Source organism: Carassius auratus, chromosome 9 (genome assembly GCF_003368295.1).
Source record: "Carassius auratus strain Wakin chromosome 9, ASM336829v1, whole genome shotgun sequence".
Classification (NCBI taxonomy): domain Eukaryota; kingdom Metazoa; phylum Chordata; class Actinopteri; order Cypriniformes; family Cyprinidae; genus Carassius; species Carassius auratus.
Genome location: NC_039251.1, coordinates 11,099,175 through 11,126,991, shown reverse-complemented (window position 1 = coordinate 11,126,991; position 27,817 = coordinate 11,099,175). Strand labels below are relative to the sequence as shown.

The following is a 27,817-nucleotide window of genomic DNA, read 5'->3' as shown; positions in this document are numbered from 1 at the left end:
TCTGTAAAGTTGCAAAAACCAAAGTCTCAAATCCAAAGAGATATTCTTTATAAAAGTTAAGAGTCAACCAATTCCGCCTAAAATGTCTCACTTTAACCCACCCCCACATCTCTACGTCACTGTGTGGTACGCAAAGAAAGAAGGCATGACTTTTATTCTCGCTGTTGCCGCCGCCACCATGTTGTGGAAATGCTGTGTTTTGTTCTAAGAGGGAAGCTGCTTTGGTTGGACTTCCAAAAGAGGACACAACTAGAAATCATGTCCCGGAACATTTCAACCCAAATATTCAGATGTGTGCAGCAAATTTTACGGTGGACGAGGGCTGTTTCCTGGGGGAGTAGCCTACAATGCCGGTGTCTGTTTCTATAAAGTGAGGCAGTTCCAAAGTTTGCAAGGACAGTCTGGTGCTTCTGACTCACAGACTGTAAGTACGTTTTCATATGTAAAGGATTTGCCACTGACGATACAAACGTGAGTTTTGAGCAGTGTAGAGTAACGATTGTTGTTTGTCATTTCTCTGAATGTAAATTTAAACATGATTTTATGTTTACGCAAAAAGACAGTATAAGTCATTAGAATCAGTAATTATGCCCTCACTGGATGCAACAGATGCCTCGTTTGTAATGGGTTGTATTGATTTTGTCTCGTCGCTCTGGCTTGCATTCTTCTCCTCATTGGAAAGATATAAAGGTCCCTTCCCAAAAGACACTCCTTGTTCTGAGTTTCCAGCCTGCGTGGTAAGAGATAGAAACAGATGCAGCATGTCCGAGTCTCCATCCTAGCGAGACAAAGCGGATTCTGAGTCTCTAGCCAGATAGGCAGAAGACACAGACATTTACAACAAGGTTAAGCTCCGGAGAGCAACTTGCTTTGCGTGTTCCAGGCAAGAACCTTCTGCACCTACTGCAGGGCAACATCTGCGTGTTCTAGGGTTTTATGACCCTTTGGTGCTCCAGGAGATCAGCATCCTACAATGCTTCATGTTTAGGGCTGTTTAAACATATTCCTGCTCCTTTCCCCACTGAACTGTTACCAGCACAGCCAGTGGAAGAAGTCACTGCCACCAGACCGCTCACTCAACCGCAGAGAACATAATTATCACTTGTCCAAACCTCTTCCAGAGACCTTTGCATTGTTGTCTATTTTCAGTATATGATTTTTTTTCTTATTTACATTAGATGTTATATATATATAAAATAAGGTTATTGACCTTATTTGTTTCAGAGTAGCAACATTCCAGATAATGTAGCTCTGATTTAGCAACACCCAACATAATCATAATTTTATGCTTCTTATGCACTATATTCCTTTTTTCATTTATGGTATTCATTTAGCAGTTGTTGATTACTCTTGTTTATCTTTTGTCAATAAAGTCTATTTTATGACACTTGTGTCTTCCTTGTGTTGATGATATAGAAAGAGGTTCTACAAGTTAGAGATCCCACCAATCTTTCTTATGTGATGTACTCATCACCACACCTTAAATGTGACACGTGATCCAAACATCACAATATTATTGGTGATGTGAATACCCAACTACACTATTTCACCTCCTTAGCTTGGCGGAAGCAAATTCACTGGAGTATTTTCACATCACTTTCGACATCGTTATGAACCTACAATGTCCCGTTGGCTGTTTACTGGCATCTGACCAGTGATCTTTTTGTTTCTGTTGTGATTGTGTAGCATTTGCCACCAGATAAACACCGTTGAGAATTTCTGTTGTACTTCTCTATTTGTTAAAGCACTCTGTAAAGCTAACAGGACTCCTAAAGGAGCAAAAAGCTATTATCAGCAGCCACAGACACTTCCCATAATGCTCTTAAGAGCCTGACTCGGCGTGTTGAGTGCATCTGCAGTGTGACTGCATTGTTGTTCAATGGCTTTTTGTTGCTGGCTTAGTGCGTCATACTCTGCAGGGTGTTTTGTATTTACCTCATTCCAAATCGGCTAGCATTTGTAAAAGCTTTACTCTGATTAGAAAAGGTTACAAAACTTCTGTGACAACTGGCGCTTCATGCTTTTTTTTTTTTTTTTTTGCTTGTAGTTCAACAAAATCCAATCATTCCAGGTAAATTGAATGGCAGGTAAAAAACAGTTGCTAGTTTTGGCACAAATGTTAGAAAGATGATTTAGTTTGTAGGCTTTTTTAACCTAACCTTCTTAATGCTGATTGGATCTCAAGACGATAGGGCCTATATTAACACAATCACATAGACACACACAAAACTGATTTCTCTTAAATACTCCTACCTTTCTCCAATCTCATACTGACCTACTTGCGGTTAATAATAGGACAAATATAATCTTATTGTTTTTGTGGAGAAAATCTAAACCCTTCAGAATGTGCTAGTCAGTTCCCAGGTGTTATATAGAAGTATTCGCCAGCTGGTCAGTCAGCTAGTTTGATATTTTAGGTAATTAACCAACACTGTTATATTCCACAGTCTTTAAGAACTGATATCTCCATTTACATTTACATTTAGAAGCCACCTTTGTCCAAAGCAACTTTCAAATGAGAAAAAAATAGAACAATATTAGCAGTGTTAAAATTCAAATTGTTAGCACTGATTTTGCCATCATTTATACTGTATCCTATCAATAAGTGGCAGAAAGGTCAGGTACATTGGACCATTTCTGGTTAGAGCTAATGTGTCTTGAGCTAAAACAAATGTCTCCTTTAATGGACAGAAAGAGAGTAATGTCTGTGTGCTCGGGCAGACAGAGATGAAACGCGGTCTAAAATGTGCCTGTGTAATTTTATTAGCCCTTTTCCAGTATGTGACTCTACGTCAGAGACAGGACTGCTCTTATTGGATGATCGATGGCCAGGATGGATCTGCTAGTGCAAAGGAGTTTTAAACGAATATTCCAGGTTCAATAACCACAGAAAAATAATTTCCCCAGTCTAAAAAAGAAAAAGAAAAAAGCCTAAATTTAGTTTGCAGTAAGGCATTTACAGTGAAATTACAGAGATACTAGGCAGTAGACATCAAAATTTCTGAAGTATACATGTCTAGTGTGATAAAATGTCATGTAAAACATGACTTCAGTGTCATGCGTGTGCATTGTTTATGTGCAGGAACTAGGTGATGAATAGCCTGCAGTTTTTCTATAACCTTATTTGATCAAGGAATACAGTATAAACATAAAGTGAAATATTTTTGCAATTTAAAATAAGCGTTTTCCTTTTTAATGCATTTTAAAAATATAGTTTACTCCACTGATGATAAAGCTGAATGCTAGAAGAACAGCATGATTAATATCCTAGAGGTGCTGGAGAGAAAAATATGATTTGCACAGGTATAACTCCAACTGCAGAGGAAGAGAGCTTGAATTTGTGGGGGTAAGAAAAACGGAAAAGATGAGGAAGAAGAGACATATGAGCAGCCAAGGAGCGAGTGAAGTGGGCTTTGAGTCAGACAGGAGAGAGAGGAGAGGAAGGCAGAAAATGGAGGCTAAGTGTTTTCGAGGGCGTCAGCTGGAGGTGTCAGTCTCACATCATGGCTGCTTCACAAGTGCTTTTACAGTGAATATTGAAGATCAAAATCAAGCTGGAAAACACTGATGATAGTTTGTTGTACAAATGTACATAAATGTATATTAATAAATCAGTAATTGTGATCACTGTAATAATGTCATTCTATAATTGTCTGTCTTAAACATGATGACCAGCACAAAGCATGTTACTTTGTGGACAATGAACAATGCACTAAAATACCAGAGTGTTCCGACACAAGGCTTTTAAAGTCAACAAAATATATTGAGAATTTTTTCTAGGTGCACTAGTTGTTTACATGCTGTTGATTTCTTTTTGACCTCTTGGATGCCCGTGCTGTGTTCTTCTATGGCTCAAGTACATAGGAATATCACATATCAGTCTGTACTTGTGTCCAGGGTCCAAAATTAACCCACTCTGAGCACCAAATGTGAGTAAAAATTAGATATGGACAGTAAATAGATCAGAGGTATTTGCCGGTTGGCTGGGTAACTTTATTAAAAATTGCAGCATTTGATGGTTTAAGATGTTCTTAAATTGTGAGAACATCTGTCCCTAGCTGATATAAGTGACATAATAAAATCATGTGCTGATGAAAACATCTGGCGCAACGGTTGGGTCTTCTAATAACTTCGCCTCAGTGGAAATGTAATTATCTGGATGCAGGTTATTTTTCTTTCCTCCTGAACCCCATGTGGTGACACAAGAATATTACTTGCACTAAATCACCAAAATCGAAATAGGAGGAACAAAATCATGTTCTGTTGGAGCAGGTGCGTAAGAAAACAGCTACAGTCTGTTGGCATATTAACATGTATTATTTGTTTATAAAAAGTGTGAAGATTAGTTTCATGGCCAGTATTTTTTCAGTTAACCACCATTGGCAGCTGTGTCAAATAGTTCATTTTCTGCTGTGCTGGTTGAGACTACTTTAAAGCAACTGCCCAAGCATCATCAAAGATGACTATGGACTCGGGGTGCTTGTTGTGAAGGAATACCATCCACAATCATCCCACCATTTCCTCTGCACTCAGCCCATTAACCTCCCAGCTTCAGTTACTGTAAGGGATGATTAAGCCAGATTTGCTTCGATCATATTTTTTGCAGTGTCTGCGAGGGACCAGCAGGCTGAGGGTGAACCATCTGCTCTGGTTTGCTGCCATTCTGCAGTGGAGAACAGGATTTTTGTCTTCATAGTGCTTTATTACGTTGTCTGTTTTTTATTTTTTTTATTTGACAGTGTAAGCATCGACGCCATCATGTGATTTCCTTTCTTCCCAAATCTCACATTATTTACAAAATGGTAGAACTGCATTATCACATTGATAACATGCAGTTCAGGCTTTGAAATGTGAGTGGAATCTGGGATGTCAGTAACGGAAATTATTTGAGGTTGTCGTAGGGGTGTCACGATTTCGATTTTAAATCGAAATCAATCGAAATTAAGTCACAGTCTCAAACTTCGAATTAAAAAATGGAATCGTTGATGCTGCCACGCCCCCATGTTGTGTCTGGTTACTTGCCAAGCGAAAAAAAACACGTGTTGAAGTGCTGCGAGTCAACCTCCTCTAACAGCCACTCAAAAGATAGCATGGCAACTGCAGATGCAGGAGGACCCATCGACAGAACTCGAATCCCCTCCTCTTTCACTGAAGTCGCTGGTGTGGAAGTATTTTGGATTTCCAGTGAGTTATGTTTACAATGTTCGCGTTGTCGACAAAAAAACAACAGTTTGCAAGCTGTGCTATGTGCGTGTACCATATTCTCTCACTGGCAGCACGACTAACATGGCAGGGCATCTCCGCAGGCACCACAAAAACATAGATTTATCTGTTAAACCAACAACTACACAAACTACTCTTCCGTCTTCATTTGGAATTAAACTTCCAAGCAACTCAACTCGTGCAAATGCAATTACGCGTGCGGTAGGAGTATTCATAGCCGCGGACATGCGACCTTATTCGGTGGTGGAAAACTCCGGTTTTAGGCATTTAATTAGCGTGCTAGAGCCACGCTACGAAATCCCAAGTAGAACGCATCTCACAGCTACGGTGATTCCCTCCATGTACAATAATGTAAGAGATAAAGTTATTGAAGGTCTGAGCTGCGCACATTTAGTTGCTTTGACTACAGATTGCTGTACATCCAGAGCAACACAGAGCTTCATGACTGTCTCAATGTAAAAATCGAGAATCGAATCGAACCGTGACCTTAGAATCGAAAATGCAATCGAATCGAGGATTTGGAGAATCGTGACACCCCTAGGTTGTCGCCTTAGATATCACTTTGTTGTTTTTCTTTTTGAGTTAGCAAAACAGATGAAACTGCTTACAGGACTTTTAAATATTTTATTTTAGTTTGACCTTAATAAGGCCAACTTAGGCATAGTATTACGGTAAAGCTTGAAGCATATTAAAGTACCATCTAAAAACCAAGGTTGTGCATGATTGATTTAAAACATTTGAGAATGCCTTTTAAATTTCAGTGTTATTTATTTATTTAAAAACTGAATTGATATTCAGAATTCAGAATTTTGCACAACCTCGTTAAATGCTATTGTATGCACTGCTTAAAATATTATCTACTTACTTGGGATCAGGAAGATATCTTTTTAAACAGATTAAAACTTTTATTCAGTAAGATGTTTTAATTTGACCAAAAGTGACATTTTAAATAAATAAATAAATAAATAAATAAATAAATAGAGGTTATTATTGCTATTTTAATAATTGCTGTCCCTTCGGAATTTCAATTCATCAAACAATCCTGATAAAAATGTAATCTCAGTTTCCACAGAAATATTGTAAGTAGCTCAACTTTTTCAAAACTGATAACCATGCTTTAGCAAGAGATTTCTGAAGGATCATCTTTTTCAGGAGTAAATTACATTTTAAAATATATTTAAATAGACAAGTAATTTTAAATTATAATACTATTTTACATTAGTGGTTTACTGTCTTTTTTGCTTAAATATATGTAGTCTTGTCATAAAAGACTTCAGAGTACAATATACATCTAATATTGACACATGCTTTTTTGTGAGGCATCAAAGCACAGAATTTTTCCTTTCTTTAATGTTGTAAGAAACAAACCAGTTCTTGACTTGTCTCTTGACTGGTTTCCTCTAAAGCCTTTTTTAATGTTCTCCCAGCCCAGTAAAATTTGGACTCTTCCTGCTGCCTGGCATGTTGCAAATGAATGTGTTCAGAGAGACAGAAGGCGGTTTATCTGCAGATCGTGTGTGTATGGAATGAATAAACTACTGCTGTCGCCTGTCTGAAGCACCATTGAAGACACTGATGTCTGGCCACATCTTGCATTGGACAAGCCGGGGTGAGGACTAGGCTAAAAGAGAAAGTTTGTCTTCATTTACTCACCCTCAAGTCATTCCAAATCCTGCTATTATTTTCATTCTTCTCTAAAACCCAAAAGAAGACGTTAGGAAAAATGTCAGACTCTCTGTTTTATCTATTCATACTAATTCAAACTGAACGAACACAGGTGCTTCTTAACAATTCATTTTGTTTTATAGAACAAAGATGAGGAAATAATGACTTTTTTATTTTACATTCAGCCTGAACTTCCTTTGCATAAGACCCATTACAAGCATATACATAAATGTGCTGCAGAAGTGCCCATGCCCTGTGATTTATGTGACTTGTTCTTGTTAAATGGAGTCGTTTTGGTTATTACACAGTGCTTGTAGGGCTTCTGGAATTGCTGCACATTTCATTAGATGGTTCCCCAGGGAGAGGGGAATAGGAGGCCCTGCTGATCTAAGCATGGAGAGTTTGCAGTGAATGTGCAGTGGGAACTTGGGCCTTTACTGGAGGGACTGACTCCTGGAGGACGACTCAATGCTTGCTTTAATCACTTTCACATAACTCTCACATTGACTCTGTATAGTGTGTCTTTCACATTAAGATAGGAAGCCATTATTTCACTGCCCGATGGGCATTTGCAGCTATGAGTGAAGAGTTTGCATGTCTGTTACTCAGAGTGGCTAAAATGAGTCATCATGGAAAACAAATTGCAATGAGATGTAACAAAGCATTGATTTCAAGTTAATTATTTAAGGCTTTGTCTTCTGACTTTTACTGTGAGGTACAAGGTTTGATCAAAAATGCAGTTAAAAAGTAATATTGTTATAAAATGTCAAAAATAACTTTTCTTTTTAAAATGTATTTTAAAATGTAATTCATGTGATGGCAAAGCTGAATTTTCAGCAGCCATTACACACATCTTTCAGTTTCACATATGTTGATTTGGTGCTCAGGAAACATTTTTTTTGTTATGAAATCTATTTTATGAAAGCTGTCATTTAAAAAAAATAAATTCTTGATGGATAGTATGGAAGCCCATTTTCATCACAGAATAAAATATTTAAAAAGATTGGAATCAATTTTAATCTCATTCTGATAAATTCTTAATTCTGACGACTTCCTTGCAATTTGGGACATAAACTTGCCATTCTGAGGAAAAAAAAGTTGTACATTGCGAGATGTAAATGCAGAATTCAGATTTTAATTCTCTTTTTTTATTATTGTTAATGGCAACATTTTGTCTCGCAATTGTGAGTTAATGACGTGCAATTCTGAATTTTTTTCTCAGAATTTCAAGAAAAAGTCAAAATTGTGAAAGATTCAGAATTGCAAGAAAAGTCACAATTAGATTATTTATTTATTTATTTATTTATTTATTTATTATTCCATGTTGGAAACATTAAATAGAAAGTTGAAAAGAATATTCATTTGAAATATAATTTTTTTGTAACGTAGTACTTACTTTGACTTTTAGTTTAATGCATCTTTGCTGAATAAAAGTATTTGGGTAAAACTTTAATTCATGGACCAATTCTCACTATTAACTTGTTGCTTATTATCATGCATATTACAAGAATAGTGGCTGTGTCTTAATACTTATAAGGCAGATATTTTACATGACCATATTCAACATCCCTCATCCTACCCAATACCTAAACATAACAACTACCTCACTAACTATTCATAAGCAGTAATTAAAGGAGTTTTTTGAGGCAGAACCAATAGTTAATAGTGGAAATTGGACCTTAAAATAAAGTGTGACCAGTATTTCTTGAAAGGGTCATATGACGTTGCTAAAAAGAACATTATTTTGTGTATTTGGTGTAATGCAATGTCACCAATGTTTCACAACAAACACAGCATCTCAACAATATGGCGATAGCGGAAACAATACTACACAGATAATCAAAGTTACACCTTCGTTCTTTGCATGAACATTTGGGCAGTGTTAGTTATGCAAATCTTCCCACACAGTGACGTAGACATGTGGGGGAGTGTTTAAAGGAGGCGTTTTAGGAAGGAGTGGACAAGACTTCACTTTTAAATATAATATCTCTTTGGGTTTAAGACTTTGCAACTTTAGGGATCTTACCTATTCACGAACAGCTCAGTGCTTAGTGTAACTTTCTATTGCATTTATATTAAAAAAAGAAAAGAAAACTAAATCAACCATGTTTATTGTTTTTAGTCTTGGAAATGTGTGCAAGCAATTTAATCCAACTCCTCCTAGAGCTGTGTCTGAGCCCTCTTCTAGTAACTAAATCAGAAACATTGGTATTCAGCATTATGATTCAACGTCTCGGCTAGTGTTAGCAAGGTATGTGGCAGTTTTACAGGTGAAAACAACACTGATGCGTGTGACACCTGGTGGAATAGAGTTGATCCTTATAATTGTTCTTAAGACCGATCGATGGGATCCATGAAACAGGGAAAAGAGAGAGCTGTACTGCTCCCTCAGATATTGACCACTGTCTGTCAGAGAGAATGAGAGTGGGCTGAAGGGAGAGATAGAAGAAAGACACACACAAAATGTGTTTAGAATGAGACTAGGTCAATTGGCAGTCTAGTTTGTAACGCTGCTGTTCACATCATTGAACAAACACCTCAAATCTGAGAAAAACAGATTGAATCACAGACTCAACATGAAATGGACTTCTAACTAGGGATGCAGTGCACCAATTTTACAAATTCTATACTGATGATCTGATCATTACTTTGATTTTAAGATTCATTTTGTTAATGTTAGTTATTGCATTGAGTTTCATGTATTAGTTAATCCATAAGATATTAACTAACTATGAGCAACATTATTTTACAGCATATATTAATCTAGGTTAATGTTGGTTTATAAATATACTATTGTTCATTGTAATTCAATGTCCATTTATAATAGCATAAATGATCATTTAACCTGAAATGCATCCAATTTATTAGTATACACTACCAATCATAAAATCTCAATATTAAAATAAGGAGAAATTAACATGCATAATTTAATATACAAGACATAGACAGATACAGATAAATGAAATCTCATATTGAGCATCACATATTCTGACCCATTTACTTTTGTTATCTTATGTATTCCTGAGTGAAATTGGATATTTAATGAGGAAAACATGTACGACTGGACTTTTATACATCAGGAATTGATTTTATCCTAAAAAGAGGGTGTTAGAAACGGGAATCAAAATGAGAAGGATTTGTGATATCAGATGAAAATGAGTGTTGTTTGAGGCAAGGCATGTTTGGGTAGAGATTACAAGACAAATATGTGGAATAATGTGCAGCAATCCTGATAAGGAATGTGCCTTGAGAATATAAATAAGATTTTGGCTTCAAATGATCTGTGATTAAATGGAAGAATAATATTTTTTAGTGACCGACCAACTAAACTAACATTAAACATTTGGTTGTAAACCAATTAAGCTGTTATATGTGCATTATAAATATACTGTATATCTAGATGATGTGCTTTTGTGCACCAGATACCCTTTTCAGTGTAATATTATGCATGCTGGCTTAACATGCAATACATTAGAGCAAAAGGACGCAGGTGTGGACAACACTACAGGAATGAAGGAAAACAACCGTCCACCTGGGTTATTATGAACATGAGCAGAGACAGCTAATGAGAATGAATAAGGGAATGTGTCAGGTGTCTGGCTCTCTCAAAACACCCTTGATGCTCTGCCTCAGCAGGCGTCAGCCTCTATAATGAGAGCAGTTCGGCTATGAAAAATGGCAATCCATTTCAGTGGCCAAGTCACGTAGACCACAGTCTGTTTCCCAATGTTTTTTTCAAGTGTGATTTTGTTGTATGACATCCATTTGCTGCTATAACGGTACAGATCATGTGCTCTCGTCAAATAAAAGAGCTCGAAATCAATGTGTCTCTCTCAGACCCCCTTGCTAACATAGCAGGTGTGTGATTCTATAATTCATGAGTTCATTATGCAAAGCTGCACATGATTGCCTCAGTCTTCTCATTAAAGATATTTGATATCTGTCCAAGGGATCTAAATTCTAATAAACCTTTTAATAAACCTAAATGCATTAATTAGTTTAAACTATTGGAGAAGGAAATGAGAGGAATGAGTAGATGGGTTAGGGCTCTGCTGCATGATGATATACACTCTTAAAAATAAAGGTGCTTAAAAGGTTCTTCACAGCAATGCCATAGAAGAACCATTTTTGGGTCTCTTTCTTACCTTTTTATAATCTGAAGAACCTTATTTCATCACAAAGATGGTTCTTCAGATGTAAAAGGCTCTTTATGGGACCATTTAGACAAAAATGTGGTTCTATGGCATAGTCTAGCACCTTTATTTTTTAGAGTGTACTATGCACCAGTATAAACGGGTGCTCATGAATCATTTATACCTTGGTCGATATTTTCCTGAAGCTGTCAGATGGAAAGGACTGCTTTACAATGTTTACAGGTCATAGCCATGTGGAAATATGGAGTAATGTCAAGCATGACGTTCCCCAAACAAGTCGAGATAAGGATTGAATTGCTGTGTAAGGTGCTTTAAGTTTCTAGTTCTTTATTAATTGATTTAAATAGATAAGTGGAAGAGACTAACAAGAAAAAGAAATGCTTTGGGGTTCCAGGTGGGAAGGATTCAATTGGTGAACCATATTGTTTATGAGAGGGTAAGTTATCAACAAGACTGAAATTGCTTAAAGTGTGGTCAAGTTACTGAAATTTCAAGGGCAATCTGTTTTTTCTCAACAACACCATAGCAATGTATTAAGCACAGCTCTCACGGTGGTGACGTTCTGTTGGTAAAATCTGAAGTCTTTCACCGTCATGACAAAATTCTCAATCATGTCGATTTGTTTTGAAATGACTGGATTTTGTCTGCGAAAATTTGCAGAGCATGACCACTCCTTTAGCCTGGAGAAGATACCGAGTTTACATCGGTAACTGCTTCTAAGCAACAATTCAATTGACTTTTTTTTATATAATCACAAATTTGTATTTACATACCAGGTCATTTTATTTAAAAATGAACAAATAAATAAAGCCTATATAGTTTTTTACGATTTTGTTCATACCACCCACCTGTACCTTGGGGTTTAAGAAGGCGAAGAGACAAAAATTATTTAAAAAATGTGCCGCTGGTGGGTTGCAAAAAGGCACCATAGACTGGAAGCTGCTCTGACGTCACATGCATTGATCCTGAATATAAAACGAAGGCAGTGGGTGAGGAGACTCCTGACTGGAGCTGCTGCTGGGCAGGAGAGACACGTTCAACACAACGAGAAAGTGTGGTGGAGAAAAGGGGAAAAAAGCAAAACGGGACATGATAACGGATTTGCCAACTGGCATCCCTGAGTGCAAGGCTCAATAGGACTGAATCATTCTATCTCTCTCACTCAATCTGTCCATATTTCCTTTCCTCTCTCTTTTTGTCTTTCTCCCCTCCCTTCCCCCGAAACGGTGCAGGGTAGTGGTTTCTCTCCCTTTCTCGCTCTTGCTCGCTCTCTCTCTGCTTGCCTCTCCACACACACAGTCCTTCGCTTGCTGCTGCTGGTTGAGTTTATTATTCTGCGCTCTTATTGGTCAATTCTCGATCGAGGGTTTAGAGCCAGCTCTGATTTTTTTTTGCCTCTGGGAATCTTCAAGCACTGAGGAGGTGCCGTCTGCTAGGATCTTTTTTCTCAAACGGTTTTTGTTCTGGTGTTAGTTTGAGCAGCTGCCTAAATTGAAAGAACAACATCTGCAGCAGAACAACTTTGTAATACAGGACTGAGTTTTTAGGGAGTATGCTCAGAAAAATCAAGTTGTTGAGAGAGAAGTTTTGCTCTCAGAGAAATTTCAGCAGGTGAATTGCCAATCTGCCGGGTACGTTTCCTCTCTCAAGTAGCTTTTTCAGCAGTCCAAGCTGGATTCAGATCATGCTACCGATACGATCAGGTCACAACCGGGTCTGACCGTGAATCCCCAGCTCCCAGAAAACGTCACTCCCACCTCGGTTAAACGCAACAAAAAACCAGGATTACTCCAAGCCATGAAGAAAATCTGGTCCAAGAAACGCTTTCAGGTGAGTCCTTGCATGCCTTATTATTCTTACTTTGCATGCTGACTCATAACTGACTGGGAGTTTGAGTTTGACCCATATGTGTGGGTTTTTGTCATTCAGTGAGTTCTGTCTGAGGGAGGCTTGACCCAGTTCCCTCCTTTAGGGCTGTTAGCACTCATTCCCACTCCAGCGCCCCACCCTTTTCTTGTAAACAAACGGCACCCATCTGGCTAATTGCATGAGGATGATTACAGATGAATAGGTGAATGTCCATGGCTCATTAAACCCCATCTTATTCTGATGCATTCTGGGATTCAACAGAGACAAAGGTGGCAGCCCCTTGGGTGCTTTGCTGTCACCTCTTAAGTGGTCCTTCTCGAGGAATATGAAATCCAAGATTGTTTATCACAGCAAAGTTTCATTTTGAAATCCTGTATTGGATATGGGACTCGTATTGTTAGATTTTGCACCACTATACAGAAGACATATGGCAAGTCAGCATGTAGGTTGTTTTCTTGTCCAAGTGCAATAAAACAGAAATGCTTGTAGCAGCAACCTATTTTTCCCTGATGCATATTTCTAGGGATCTCTAGGATCATAAATTTGACGACCTCACGCTTTAGTGCATTAAGAGGAAGATTTTTTACACCATGACCATCAGCTAAAATGATTATATTTGTAGTCTTTTTTTCACTACATTTAATACATACTGCAACCAAACAGCTTCACATCAGCAGGCTGTTATTGCACTCCAAAACAAGATATCTGTTGAAACTCCACTGCCAAGACATTGCTGTGTGGTTGCTAAGGTGTTTTCAGTGGGTTGCTAGGTGGATATTTACTGGTTCAAGACAAAAAAGTTGCTAGATAATTTGGTTCAAACTCACATTGTTCCAAAATCTGACACATACATTTATTATTATATAGTCTCTTTATTTTAATTTTCTTGAAACAACACACACAAGGTCACAAACATAGCCTCTATAAAGGAAAATATGACATCAAGCACCCTTATCTGTACATAATTTTGGAGCCAAGAACATTAAAGCTTTATATCAGAACCCCCCTCCCCCCCTCCCAAAAAAAAAAAAAAAAAAAACAGGTGTCAGGAATGTTGTATAAGAAACATAGTGTTAATATACAATCTTTTATCCTGATGGACGTCAACAATGGATATTCAAATAGTGTACATTCAGGCAGTTTGATTAAAAGACATGTAGTCCAAAATCTTATTGGTTTCTAGATATTGATGAAAATTCATAATTTATCTGTTAATATCTTCCAAATGTAACATATTTCCCAGTTCCCTTGCCCACATCTCAAAAGCAGGGACAGAATCTGCTTTCCACATCTGTAAGATCAGTTTTTTTGCAAGTAACATGCAACGTGAAATGACTTCTTTGATGTTTACTACAAAAAGGATTTTCTGCCCCTAAAAGTCCAATACAGAAAGAAATTTAAATAATCATTTCCAAAATGGCTGAATTTTATTACATGACCATAAAGAATTAAACAGGTTGCCTGTTTTACACTTACAGAGTGGAGAAATCGTGGGATAAAATTTAAGATGTTTTAATGCAGGATAATGAAGCCTATGAATGACCTTGAACTAATTCAAATCATGTCTAGCATTTACAGAACATGTGTACATATGTACATTTCTCAAGCACTCATCCCACGTTTTTTTGAATATTAAAACCTGTTTCCTCTTCCCAATCATGTTTTATTTTGTGAGTGTTATTGTCCATCTTTTCTACCAATAAGCTGTAAAAATTTGACACATTACCACTTGCTAAAAAGAAGATATTGTTATTTTGCATATTTTATGCTTTATGCATACAGTAAAAGTCAAAGGGGGCAAATGTTCTTTTATTTTTGTATTCTGTAGAAAAAGAAATGCATACTGATTTAGAACAACATTAGAGTGTGTAGATGATAAACACTTTGGTCAAATTGTCCCTTTAAATGGCAAATTGTATTATTATGGCTTGGCAAACCCCACTAATGACACTAATGATGGTGGGGTCAAAATGCAAACCACCCCCTCCCTGGATGGCACATAAAGTGAAAATGAACAATCTGCACACCGATGCTTTGCCATTGGTTTTAAATGCTTGAAAGTGTCCATCTTTTGTCAATATGTCATTGTGACATTTTACAGGTGAGAGCAGGACAAACTCTTACAGTACCCCTCTTCCTCTCAGGTTGAATCCTTGTGAAGATGAAAGGAAAAGTGGGTGTGAAGGAGAGGAGAGGGGGATGGGTGAAAGAAAAAGATAATTGGATCTTAGTCGGCAGACGGAGACAGGCGGGTGGATGGGGCAGAGGTTTAGTTTAGAGACCAGACGGATACCGAACAGGTGGCTGAGTCATAGTTTCAGATGTAGGTTAAATGGTAGTTTTATTTTCTATGCTGTCATGTGAATAATATGTAATTATTTCATCCCTACATTTGATGTGCTTTGAGGAGGGATCGCTTTGCTGCTACTAAAGATAACTAGATTCACATATCCTTGTTGATATACCAGCGCTTGCAAGGCAGCAAAAGAAGATAGTAGATTTTGGTTTTTGTAAATAAGACCACAACAGTGCTGTTGTTATCACCCTCAGCACACATCTTGTTTGCTGTTAGCTGTGTCCAAAACCTGAAAAGTCTTGTTTTGCAGCCAGTATTCTGCAGTATGAAGAGGTGTCTCAAAACAGTCTTTGCATAATCTTGTTTACCAAGAGTTTATTTCATAGAATCATAGATGGCTCCTTTACCACCTGGGATCTCACAATCCTATATATGTTTGCTTGGTGGAAAGAATAAAAAATGGTGTTTGATGGTGTAAAGAATGCTAATTTATCAACATATGATTCAAGTTCTACTGGGAAATAAACACTTTAGGCACTTCAGTATTGGCTTGGATTTCTCTAAAGCCCATTTTTAATTTGTTCTAGCCCATTAAACATGACATTATGGTTTGAAAGCCTGTCTGAAATCAGTTTCCTTAAAAGGTGCCTTCATACAAAAATGCTGTCTGTAAATTAACTGATTGACTGGAGAGAGAGCAAGGCACGTGGATTTGGTTTCAAATGCAGCCATCATCTTTGTGCAGTGTCTATAAATTATTAAATATATGCAAGAAAGACAAGATTAATCATAATTTAGTATACACGTGAGAAATAAGACCAATTGCAGAGTTATTTTCCTGAACACTCTTTAATCTTGAAAATTAAGTCTTAAATTATATTTGAAAGTGAAAAGTCTGAACAGCAAGGCACAGTTAATCTCAAATTTCTTAAAGAGCTCTCTTGAAATGCACTGCACAATGTAAAACATACAGTGGAAGAAAAAGTGTGCTATACTTCAATACTAAATACTACCTTAAAACGTAAGTTAAGGTACTAAAATGTATTTGTATGGGTAGATAAGGCACAAATGTGTCCCATTGATGGTGCTGCTCCAGTGAGAAATAAAGGTACCGTTTTTCTGACCTTGTGAACTGCAACCAATTTACCATCAATGTTAATCAGATTAACATTAAACGTTTAGAACGAACCTTTAGCCAGCATGATGTTTGAGTAATATCATTATAGTGGCCATATAACAGTGTAGAGGGGCCCGTGAATTACGTGAGCTCCCACTGTTTTCTCTAAACCTGCCCTGCTGACTCACAAGCATTAGGGAATGCAATGGGTAGCTTAGAGAGATGTGTTCCTTAAGGTGTGAAGTGATTCACATGCTGCATTGGCAGGAGTAATGAAAAGTTAGACCGGGTGAGATTGAAATAGCCCACTCTCTCAGGGCTGAAAGAGTGGAGTTAGAGCAGAAGGCAGATACCATAACCCAGATTAAATAGTGCCTGGCAGCATTCATCAGACTTCAATCTGAGCCTAACCTGTCAACATATAAATTACCTGGTGACCAAGAAGGTAAAAATGATGCATCTGAACGTCCAGAGCTGTTGCCTTGAGTTGCTTGATTCATCCAGTATGAACGCCTGTGGTGTGGGCTGGCAAGAAAAATAATTGGAGCTCTCCAAGGTGCTGACCAACGCGGCTCAGAAGTTTTTGTCTGAAGATTTAGAGTGGCTAGAAAAAGACAACAAAAGCAGCTTTGTTTCATTCGGGTGATGTTGTTTTTGTGCCAACTAATGACTGCATCATATTTTTAAAACATTTTATAGCCCTTTTCTGAAACAATTGAGATCATTTCTACTTTAAAAAGAGTTTGTCATTAGCATATTGCTAAGCTAATGATACACACAAATACTAGGTAAATATTAAGTTTTAATAGATTTAAGTATTTTAGTATGAATATTATTCAGTATTGAATAAAAATTTTGACAATTAGAATTTTTCATCAATATTTTTATTATTAAATTGAGCTTATTTTAATGCATTTTGTGATAGATTTAACTGTTGTGGTCAAAATTGTTCTGTTCTGAATTAAATGTTAATGTTATTTATTGTTTTAATTGATCTTGTAATGCATTTGAATTGTTAAGGCATTGTAATTCCCTTCATAATAAAGTATGCATGCAATTTTGGCCAAATTTTTTTATCTTAGAAACCAGGATCATTATGGGATATCTAGAACACCCTAACAACCATCCAGAAGACCCCAGGAACCACTTAAATCACTAAAATATTTCAGATCTTACTAATCACATGCACTGGGGGAAGAACACTACGTTACATGTACAATCACAATTTCTTTAGAAAATGTACAAATTTAGCACTAAAAATATAATCATGCTAATTAGCAATATTTTGTTTACCAACTATGTATATTCTAAACATGTTAGAGATATGGATATTCAGTTTCATTTTATCTTTGCAACCATATATCTATGGACAAAGGACTCAGATTAGACTATCATACAAAATAATTAGTTGGGGAACCCTGTGTCTTTTTTTTTGTTTTTTGTAGCCGTTCTTGATGTTGTCATACAACGTAGACATTGAATGTCAAACGACGAGAGCTTGTGTCCTTGTTTACTTCTGATTGACCCAGTAAGAACAGCGTCGCTCAGCTCTTCACAGCACAGATGGTTGGCTGAAGATCCTCCCTCGGTGGCCTGCACTCAATCAAAGGAGCGAGTGTGCATTTGGCAGGTCATTTTGGATAAGTGTCAGTTTGGAAAATGTAATTGAAGCTTGAAGGGCCCTCTGTTACTAGCAGCTTTCAGATTTATCATGGGACGAGGAACCAAAGCTCAAAAATAATATCAACCTCCCAAGTCTGCTCTTGGTTCATTTACCATTTAAAGATTGGGGAATCGATTGTTATGTGGATTCATTGATTTTGTTGTGATTAATGGTGTTTGAAAAAGCAAGCATCCCTATTATTATTGATCATATAGGGATAACAGTTTAGCATAAATGGTTTTATGGTGGATTGTTAGTTTTCAAAGTGATTGAACACACAATATTTGTCTAGTGGAAATTAAATGGGAGGGAATTTTTTTTTTAATTTAGTTTTTGTTCAAATTATTATTACTTGTGTAAGGCATATACTAATGTTACATAAAGTGGGAAATGTACACTTTATTTAACACCGTTTCAGTTTCTTTATGTGTTGACTGATCATATTATGCATTTGTGGTGGCTGTGTTGTTGGTTTTGACTAAATAAGGCAATAGAAGAAATCATATCTTTTGCATAATGCATGGCACTTGTGTGGTGAAGTGGAACTAGCCTTTTTGTCCATTAAGATGCCAAACATGGAGGCTAATGACAAATTTACCAGCATCACATGCACATGAATCCTCCTTCGCCTATGAATTATTCAGATGTTTTAATGTTTTCTATACAGCAAGCAGAAAGAGCCATGCTTAAGCAAATTAATTTAAATAGCTGACTTGTAATTCCTCTAAAGTTCATCCACTTTTATTTGCCTTTCCCCTTCACCAGCCCTGCAAACCTCCAGGCACAAGTCTCTGAAACGGATGGCCGCCGTCCTTAGCTAATGCAGTTAGGGAGCAGATTCACAGAAGAAGGGTTTGAAATTACTGGTGCCTCAGCCATTAGGGTTTCATTTCTCGCTGTAACTAATGGATTGGGAGTGACTGACAGCCGCTGCTATATGCATCCTCGCTGTTGCTTCGGTTTACATTCATCCATTGTGAAAATTGCACACAGGTGGAAAGGAAGCTATACTGGGAAGCTGAGAATCGCATTTCCCACTGAACAAGATGAATTTGTTTAGAAATGGACAAAGGAATTACATGCCTTACAGTATGTTGCTTGAGAACCGGGAATAACATCTTGTAACAGAATAAGATCAACCATTCTGTAGTCCATTTAAGCTGTACTGGAAGCTTTCATACTTGTCATTTAGCAGATGCATTTAATCTAAGGTGACATGCGGGTACACCAACGCAGGGATTGGCAAAAGAAGCTAGCTCAATTTTTTTAGCCTCTCAGTCAACAAATGCCCTACATAAGATTTAAAATCTAGGTTAGCAGAGCAGAGACGGACATGTTTTTTTTTTTTTTTTTTTTTAGTTTTGAAGACCGACAAGTGGCACAAGCGGTAGCCATCGCTTCATCTCTCTTCTCATTTCAAAGTGCTCTTGTTAATCTGCTTTGGGGAGATCTGCTGATCTACTGTTTGAAATGCTTGTTTGTCTTGCTCATTTGAAGTCATAATCATACATTTTGTAGCATTCTCTGCAACTAATAACATACCTCTTCTCTCTTTCTCTTTCCAGAAAACCGGACATTCTAACCGAACTTTTGGGCGGTTCACTCATGGTGTGTTTGGCTTTATAGATAACAGGTTATTACAAGAGAGATTTTATGATAACTCTTCAGTCTGTCAGTCATCGAATGTCTAGTCTTTGTTTAAAATCGAGGATGCTTTGATTTTTTCCTTTGCAATTTGAAAGCGAATGATGCTAATCTTTCAATATCCGTCTGCTAGCAGTCATGGGGAAAATGGCAAATTGCAGAACTGAAGTCTGGAGAGTGAGTTTGAATCGAACTGGCGATTACAGAAAGTTAAACTGGAAATTGAATTGTAATGACACAAAGAGGACTTTACGGAATTTAAAGAATTTCAACCAGTTGTATTTATATAATTTCAGAATATTTATTAATATTTTAAATCAGCTTTTATTTTTATATCTTCATTTTTCAAGTGAATTCAGTTGTAGTATTTATGTGCTTTATTAGTTAAATTTCTATTTAGCTTTACTTATATATTTAATTTTAGTTGTTTGTAGTACTTTTTTGTCATTTTTTCAATTTGAGTTTTAATTAGGAATAATAACACCGATTTCAACTTAGGTAATGCATTCTGGGAAATTAAGTAGTGTTACCCACAAAAGTTCATTTATTAAATATATATATTTTTTTATGGAGATATTTTTTTTAATCTTTCCTCCCCCAGTAACATAAAGTGAACTGAACACGACTTTGGAAACTTAAAATATGAATTGCATTTTTCCATCATGTTTTTTTACCTCAATTCAAAATCACTTTTGCTAATTTTAAGTTGTTTACGTTTGGTTTTCTGTTTTTAGTTGGCTCCTTGATATCTCGTCCAGACTTCTTGTTTCAGAATGAAATATGTAAACAGCCAACACAAGACAGAAAACTCTGCTCGTCTATAATTATATTCAGCTGTGCCATACGCAACTTGCCAACTTCCAAAATGTGTTTCGAACTTTGAAGTATCACACAAATGTGTCAAGGTCTAAGCCTCTGTAGCATCTGGAGATTGATGATAAATCATTAAGATTTAGGATTTCCATCATTTGATATTATTCCGAGGGAAGCCCAAAATGTCATCTAATATCCCTCTGAGTATGTTATTGTTATCAATCTCTAAATCAAGGCCCTCCATAACCTCATCAGAGACACCTAGAGGGCCTACATCAGAGGAAGTGTTCAGTTCAGACAAATATGATCTAAATTGTATGCCCTAAATTGTGTATAAAGTACCTCCGCTGCGGCACTGCTCCCATTACCTCTGAGAAGCGTTTATTATAAATGACTGCTAATGGGGATATCATTCATATTCATGTCTGATAATTATAAAATAATTTAGCCTGTTATATCAATCTGCATACTCTGAAATACATCTCCTTAATGCAGAATCTATGCAATGCATCCTCAGTTTTAAGTGCTGACTGTGCATCTTTCTTATGAATTGTTAGTGTTGTTGAATTGTGTTGCTATTGTATTGTAATTTGTAATAAACCATTGTGCTTTTGATTATTATTTCCTCTATTCTTGAAGATGTCAGTCAGTGTTGTGTCTGTGTGCTTGGGTTTGAGAAGTCATGCTAGACAGATTTTCTGGAATTGTCTGTCTGCTCGATCTGATAAAGAGGAGCCAAACAATGAATCAGTTCACTTTATGTACAAAGGCACAATAATCTCAGCATCAATAATGCAAAAAGCTTAGCAGTGCTTAGCACTGAAGCAATTTATACGAACTGCTGACACTTTTGCACTGATGTGATGAGATTTTAGATGTGGATCCCTATAAAAGCTCTTTAAATTGAAACTATGCCTTAAATAATTAATTAGACAGGCAGAATTAATGTGGATTACTCTTTTTATTAAATACTCCATTGAAGATTTTCATTCACAGGAATTCATAATAGTTCCTTTTTATTATATACGAACCTCATGGATTAAAATGTTGTTTCTGATAATCATTAATAGTTAGAAATACACAGTAGATTATTTATGGCAGTACCATCTGGGTAACTAAATTAGCTTCGATCTCATTTAAAAAGGATGATAATTTCATTCAAATTTAGCAATATATTATACATGAATGATTGAATTATTGCCCAAGAAATATTAATCTAAACAAAGCAAAAGCAGATGGCAGTGATGTTGTGTACCAAGGACTAGTCAACCAAGACCAGTAAACTGTGAAAATGTGTCCATTCAGCAGTTTGTTGCAGTGTTATCTATTTTCTGGGATGGGATTCGTCTCTATAGTAACGGTGATGTCTTGTCTGCTTCTCTCCTCTGCCACTATGGAAGCGAAGTTTTCCGCTCCTGTCGGAAGCAAAGTTATGGTAATGTTTGTTTTCATCTATGGGCTCACTGTAGTGGTTCATCCTCTCTTTCCCCATCAAGCTCCCATTTCAAACACCATTTCTATTTATTCATTTTACCTCTCACTATGTGGCAACCCAAATCCTGCTTTGTGATACACTTTTCCTCAAGAAAGTAAAAACTGTTTACTCAAAGTCATAGTATGGTTTTATTTTCTTAGTTTGATATCTGCTATCATCACAGGTGTTGTTTTTTTGTACTTAATGTCTTATTTCTTTGTGTTAGACTCTGAGACTACAGAAGACGAAGCCGCTGAGCCACAAATACCCCTGGAAGCTAAAGAAGGAGCCAGAGGTTTTCAGGATGAGGCAGGTAAATGACACTTAAAATGAATTTTTTTTTAAACGGTCCTATGTCTTAAAATGTTTTTTTATAGTAGAGCTTGTTAATATTAACATTATAACAGAGACACAACCATTTAAAAAGTTTGGAATGTGATTTTTTTCTTTTATATAGTAATTAATACTTCTATTTAAAAATTATATATATATATATATATATATATATATATATATATATATATATATATATATATATATATATATATATATATATATATATATATATATATATATATATATATACTGTACATACAGTATGTTTGAACTTTCTATTCATCAAAGAATCCTGAAAAAAACACAACGCTTACCACTACACAGTATTAAGGACGACTGTTTCTAACATTGATAATAAGAAGAAATGTTTCTTATGCAACATATTAGCATAATAGAATGAAAAATAAACTAAAATAAATTTTTACATTTTATATATATATATATATATATATATATATATATATATATATATATATATATATATATATATATATATATATATATATATTTATTTATTTATTTATTTATTTATTTATTTATTTATTTATTTAACTTTATTAATGTTTTTACAAATAAATGCAACCTTGGTGAGAATCTTCTTTCGAAAAGATTATAAATTACAAACCCTAAATGGATATGGTAGATATGGTAAGATATGAATGGTAGTTTATTTATAAACCCATCAGCCATTACAGGAATAGTTTCCCCCAATAGAATGAAAATGCTGTCAAACAGAATCAGAAAAACCTTAATGGCCAAGTGTGCTCACACACACAAGGTTTTTTCTGGTTTACAGGAACACTGAGCACTTAAGTATATTAAATACAAGATACATTGCAAGAATAAACATCTTGACTGAGTAAACAGAAACATTAACAGGTGTGTGCACTGCGCAGTGTGTTTCAACTGTGTAAATATATATAATTTAATGCCTTTTTTATGCATAATGCCCAATGTAATATATTAGTAAAAGTAATGGCCCATACAGTTGTGGTTGTTAACAGTTATAGCTGGATATAGGAACCTCTTATTCCTGAATGTTCTGGTGCCCAGTGGTCTGTACTGAAGTACAAAAGCATCATGTCCTGGGTGTGTGGGTTTTATTGTTTCGTTTTCTTGCCCTTTTCCTCTCTCTGGAGGTGTATAGGTTCTGAAAGGAGGGCTGGGTGCGGACATTAGTGGTCAACCGATATATCGCCAAGGCCAATATATCGGCCGATATTTTTCTCTGTTTATTACTTCTTCAAAAACAGCATTAGAAAAAAAAGTAAAAATCTCTTACAACTTATTTGCTATATTCTGAGTTTGCAGTAGCGTTGTGGTGTTTTCTGTATTTGTTCAGCCTTCATGATTATCTTGCCCTCCACTGAAGCTCTGAAATCTCATTTGCATTTGCATTCAGATTTAAAAATGGCACACTGACCAAACAGAACATTGTTTCTCATCTGTGAACATGACCTTTTCAGTGAATAATGGGCTACATTTTAGTCTGATCCTCACACAAAGCTATCGCATTGCTTACAAAGACTTGTTATCTAATGCATGAGTCACATGGACTATTTTTATAGTTCCTTTGTGGTTTTTGTTTATTTTGTTTATTTTAGAGTTTAACATGGTTGGTCACAATTAGCTGTCATTTTAAGGAATTGCATACAGTATAGGGGTTTGGAAAGACATTGGGAATAAATAATGACAATCTTAATGTTTCATGTTAATAAAAAAAATGTATTGATGAAATCAATCAATTAATATTACTGAAAAACCCACGTTCGTTGACATTAAAGTGACTTAAATCACACATTCTGTTTATTTTGGAAGCGTTCACACAACGGTTCCCTCAGATAAATCACACATTATGCTAAATCTCTAAGCATGTCTTATCACAGATCTGATAAGACAGGTGCTCAGAGGAGTATTAATAAAGAGGTAACAACAAACAGAAACTCTCAAAATACACCTTTGACCATTAGAATTAAACAGGCAGGCATTCTGAAATGTATTTGCATGTTTATTCATATAAATTAAATAATACTTAAATCATCTTGTTCAAATACACAGGTTATGTATAGTGCATTTTTATGCATTTTATTGTCTTTCCAAATGCATGAAAATGTGCTTGAACCATGCTTTAAGAATGAAAATCTATGAATAATACGTTGCATCATGTATCACGTTGCATGCATTTCATGTGATTTAAGGTCTTCCACACAACAGTTCTTGGTTGGAGCCTGGATGTGAGCATGTGTGTTTTTAAAATGTTTGTGTCTTAAAAAAAAAAATTCTTGATTATATTCATGAATATAGATTATCATTAAGAAGAAGAAAAGCATGGATGTGTTTACAAAGACTATTCTCTTGATTCTATTTAGTCCCTCTGTGAAATCTAGGCAATTGAACTCCCATTTGTCAGTATGTATCATGACAAAAGTCTTCCCATTATCCCCGTGGGGAACGTGGTTGCTAGTGTGTTTGAGACACTTACAGATTGGGTGAACAATATTTCCATTTCTTTCATCATCACGAGAGAGGACTAAAAAAATAGAAGCGAGGAATAGAGTGATATTTATTTGATGCCTGATTTCAGCTTAGGAATGAGAAGTGTGAGAACAGCATGGCCTGTATATAAATATCCATTTTGATCTCAGCATCTAACATTGAAATTCATTTATCTTGTGAACAATGCAGCCTTCGACAGAGATAGATTTTAGAAAAGTGCTCCACAAGCAATATAGCTTGAATTGCACTCTAAATTGCTTGTTTGTCATTAGCGCTGTTATGAATGATGTCTTCACAGCGCATAGCGTACAGTTGTACAATCCAAAGCCTTTAGACAAAATGAAAGTCAACAATTTCACCAACAAAGAGATTCTGGAGAAATAAACGTGTCAGGATTTGGTGGAGCGTTTGATTTCTGTAGTGACATAAGTGATTGATTTGATCTGTTATGGTGGGCGTAGGGGGTGGGCGGAGGCACATTGTCATTGATTTTGATGGATGCTTCCTGACTGCAGTATAATCCATTCAAGGCATCAGCTGGGACTTTGCTTCAACACAGTTTGCAGCTGAATGGCATCACCTGGGCTTTATTCTTCACACCTCTGAATGCATGCTCCTGTAATCCACTTACATTATCCACTAGTACTAGGCATAACACACAGTATTTCATTCTTATAAGAATTTCAAGGGCTTATGTGTCAGTTTTGTTTTGCTTAATCTTTTTTTCTTTGTTTATCTAAGGTGCAAATAAAGTGTTGTTAACCAAAATGGTTATAATTAACCTTTTTTTTCCGTTATAGTTAAACAGACAGTTTATTGCTACTGTACCTTTAAGACATTTATGTAAATGCCCTCTTCTTTGCATGTGAAATAAGAACGGTTTGCTGTGTCTCAAATTTAATATAGATTTAAAATATTCCATTAAGTGATTTTATTTATTTATTTATTTATTTTGACATCAGAACTTTAAAATTAGACATTTTTCCAAAAATCTTGGTCTTTTTTTATGAAGCAAGTAGGGCTGTCATTATTAATGACATCCAAAGTAAAAGCTTGTGCTTACATAATATAAGTGTGTGTACTGTGTATATTTATTTTGTATATGTAAATACACATACATGCATGTTTAAATGTAATTATATATACATATTAAATACACGCAAATAATGTATTATATATACAAAATACACACACATAATATGTATGCTTTTATTTTTTGACAGCCCTAGAAGTAAGTTTTTAGTTCCTAAAGTTAGTGTTTTTTTTGTTTTTTTTGTATAATGAATGCTATTATTTCTAAAGATTAAGTAGCATTTTATTTCTCATTATATGACCCATTTAATTAATATTTTAAGATCTTAATAGGTGGTTTTTATGTTGAAAAAGAGAAATAGTAGTTAAGTCATTTCTGTTATTAGCTTTTTTTTTTTTTTTTTGATAACGTGGATGAGTCATAACTTGTGAACGCTAGGACGTCGTCACGTCGAGCATCCTGCCTGAAATTTAAATCGCTCTATTTGTTCCCGTTTCGCTCTGCTGCAGGTGAGAGAATGATGGATGTTGCCCCAGATGCGAGCGATCGCTGGGCCGCCGGAGAGACCACAGTGTTGGAGAAAGAAGCTCTAGCCCTGGGATCAAGAGCTCCGGGGCCGCAGTCAGCCAGGCAAGCCAACAGCCGGGAGCCGACGGGCACCCAGATCAGGCACCTAGGGGTCGAGCCTCTGATTCGAGCATCACGCGCCAATCTATCCCGACCGGTTTGGGGGTCCGAGGAAAGTGTGTCTTTAGCTAGCGATTACTATGGTAGTACATTCAGTCTTTATAGAGGAAGGACTTTTTCTGTACCCCTGTAAGTAAACCTTCCCAAACTAAAATAAACCGCAATCAGCCACAGCCCACAATAAGCAAACCAAAACACAGATATATTAAAAGATCCTTCATTAAAAGATAAACAACCACAGCCCCCGTCAGAGTCACAAGAGACCCTTGCTCTAACATGGTGTCCCCTGTAAGTGCTAAGGACGGGAGGAGGCTGAGAACAAGAGCCAGGCTGTAATTCCTGCTCTGTCTCTCTCGGTATCTGAGACGTGTGTTGTGGTGGCCCCACGAGGCAGCTTACATCACCACAGGAATGACAGAAGATACAGTGAGTGGGCTCTCTGCGTTTGGATGAGGTTCAGCTCAGCCCACAGAGTGTAGATCTGTGTGAGCTGGCAAAAGCCTTACAGTTATACGTGACTCATTTGCAAGTGGCAGCGCAGCAAAAGTTGTCTTTTTTTGTAATATACATGTATTATTTCATTTTTGGAGAGCTGTATTGAAGTGACACTGAAGAACATTAGTTGATGCTCATATTAATTTCACATTGTCATAGATAGAACTTTTACATTATGCCAATCCAAGTGATTTGATTTCATGCTCAAGTGAACTTTTTTGCTGTGGTGATAATGTGGTGAGAGTCTAAAATTCACCATAAATATTCCTTAAAATATTCTAGATTTATTGATGAAAAGTATATTTTGCGTTATTTTTATTACAAAACTATTTAACTTTTTCTTTGCTTTTTAGTGATAAAAAACACATACTTTGTTACTTCAGATGGGTCTCAGTGCTTGATGTGCGTCACAAAAACATCGTGACTATTCTCGTAGTTTAATTTCGGTGGCTTAATGCAAGAAATGTTTCACGTTTTGGATAAAAAAATAAAATAAAATAAAAAAACCATTATAAGTCATTCTAGATATATTGAAAGTTGTTTGTTAAAAGAAGATGTGTTACTCGTGACAAGTTTTCTTATGTAGTTAGTTGTCTGTCTTGGATTTGAATCACATGTGTCTCTTACATCATTCTTACAATTTGACTAAAACTGTATGTTGTGTTGTTAATGGTTGGATGAAAGCTGGAAAGATATTTTTAGAAAAGAATAGTGGGCGATTGATTGTATCTTCTGTCATTCATTCCTCTGTAGCACTCTTCTTCATCCATGTTTGAGCCAGGGTCGACTGTCTCACTCTTGGAACCAAATATCCCTCAAACTCTCCCTCAAATTATAGTTTTTTTAAACATA

The 27,817-nt window shown here is 36.1% G+C and overlaps 1 protein-coding gene across 9 annotated transcripts in view; it reads left to right on the top strand.

Annotated features, from left to right (window-relative positions):
- LOC113108331 (striated muscle preferentially expressed protein kinase-like) overlaps nucleotides 1-27,817 on the top strand; it is a 76,506-nt gene that overhangs the window by 12,838 nt on the left and 35,851 nt on the right. For 3 of the 9 annotated variants that reach the window (XM_026271332.1, XM_026271331.1, XM_026271333.1), the window contains 2 exons: nucleotides 22,145-22,231; nucleotides 26,293-26,413. In XM_026271332.1, coding sequence (XP_026127117.1) covers nucleotides 22,145-22,231; nucleotides 26,293-26,413 — 208 coding nt within the window. Of the gene's footprint in view, nucleotides 1-12,089; nucleotides 12,873-19,552; nucleotides 19,621-21,844; nucleotides 21,880-22,144; nucleotides 22,232-26,292; nucleotides 26,414-27,817 lie in introns of those variants that run through there. The other 6 variants (XM_026271338.1, XM_026271337.1, XM_026271336.1 and 3 more) reach the window with 6 other exon arrangements.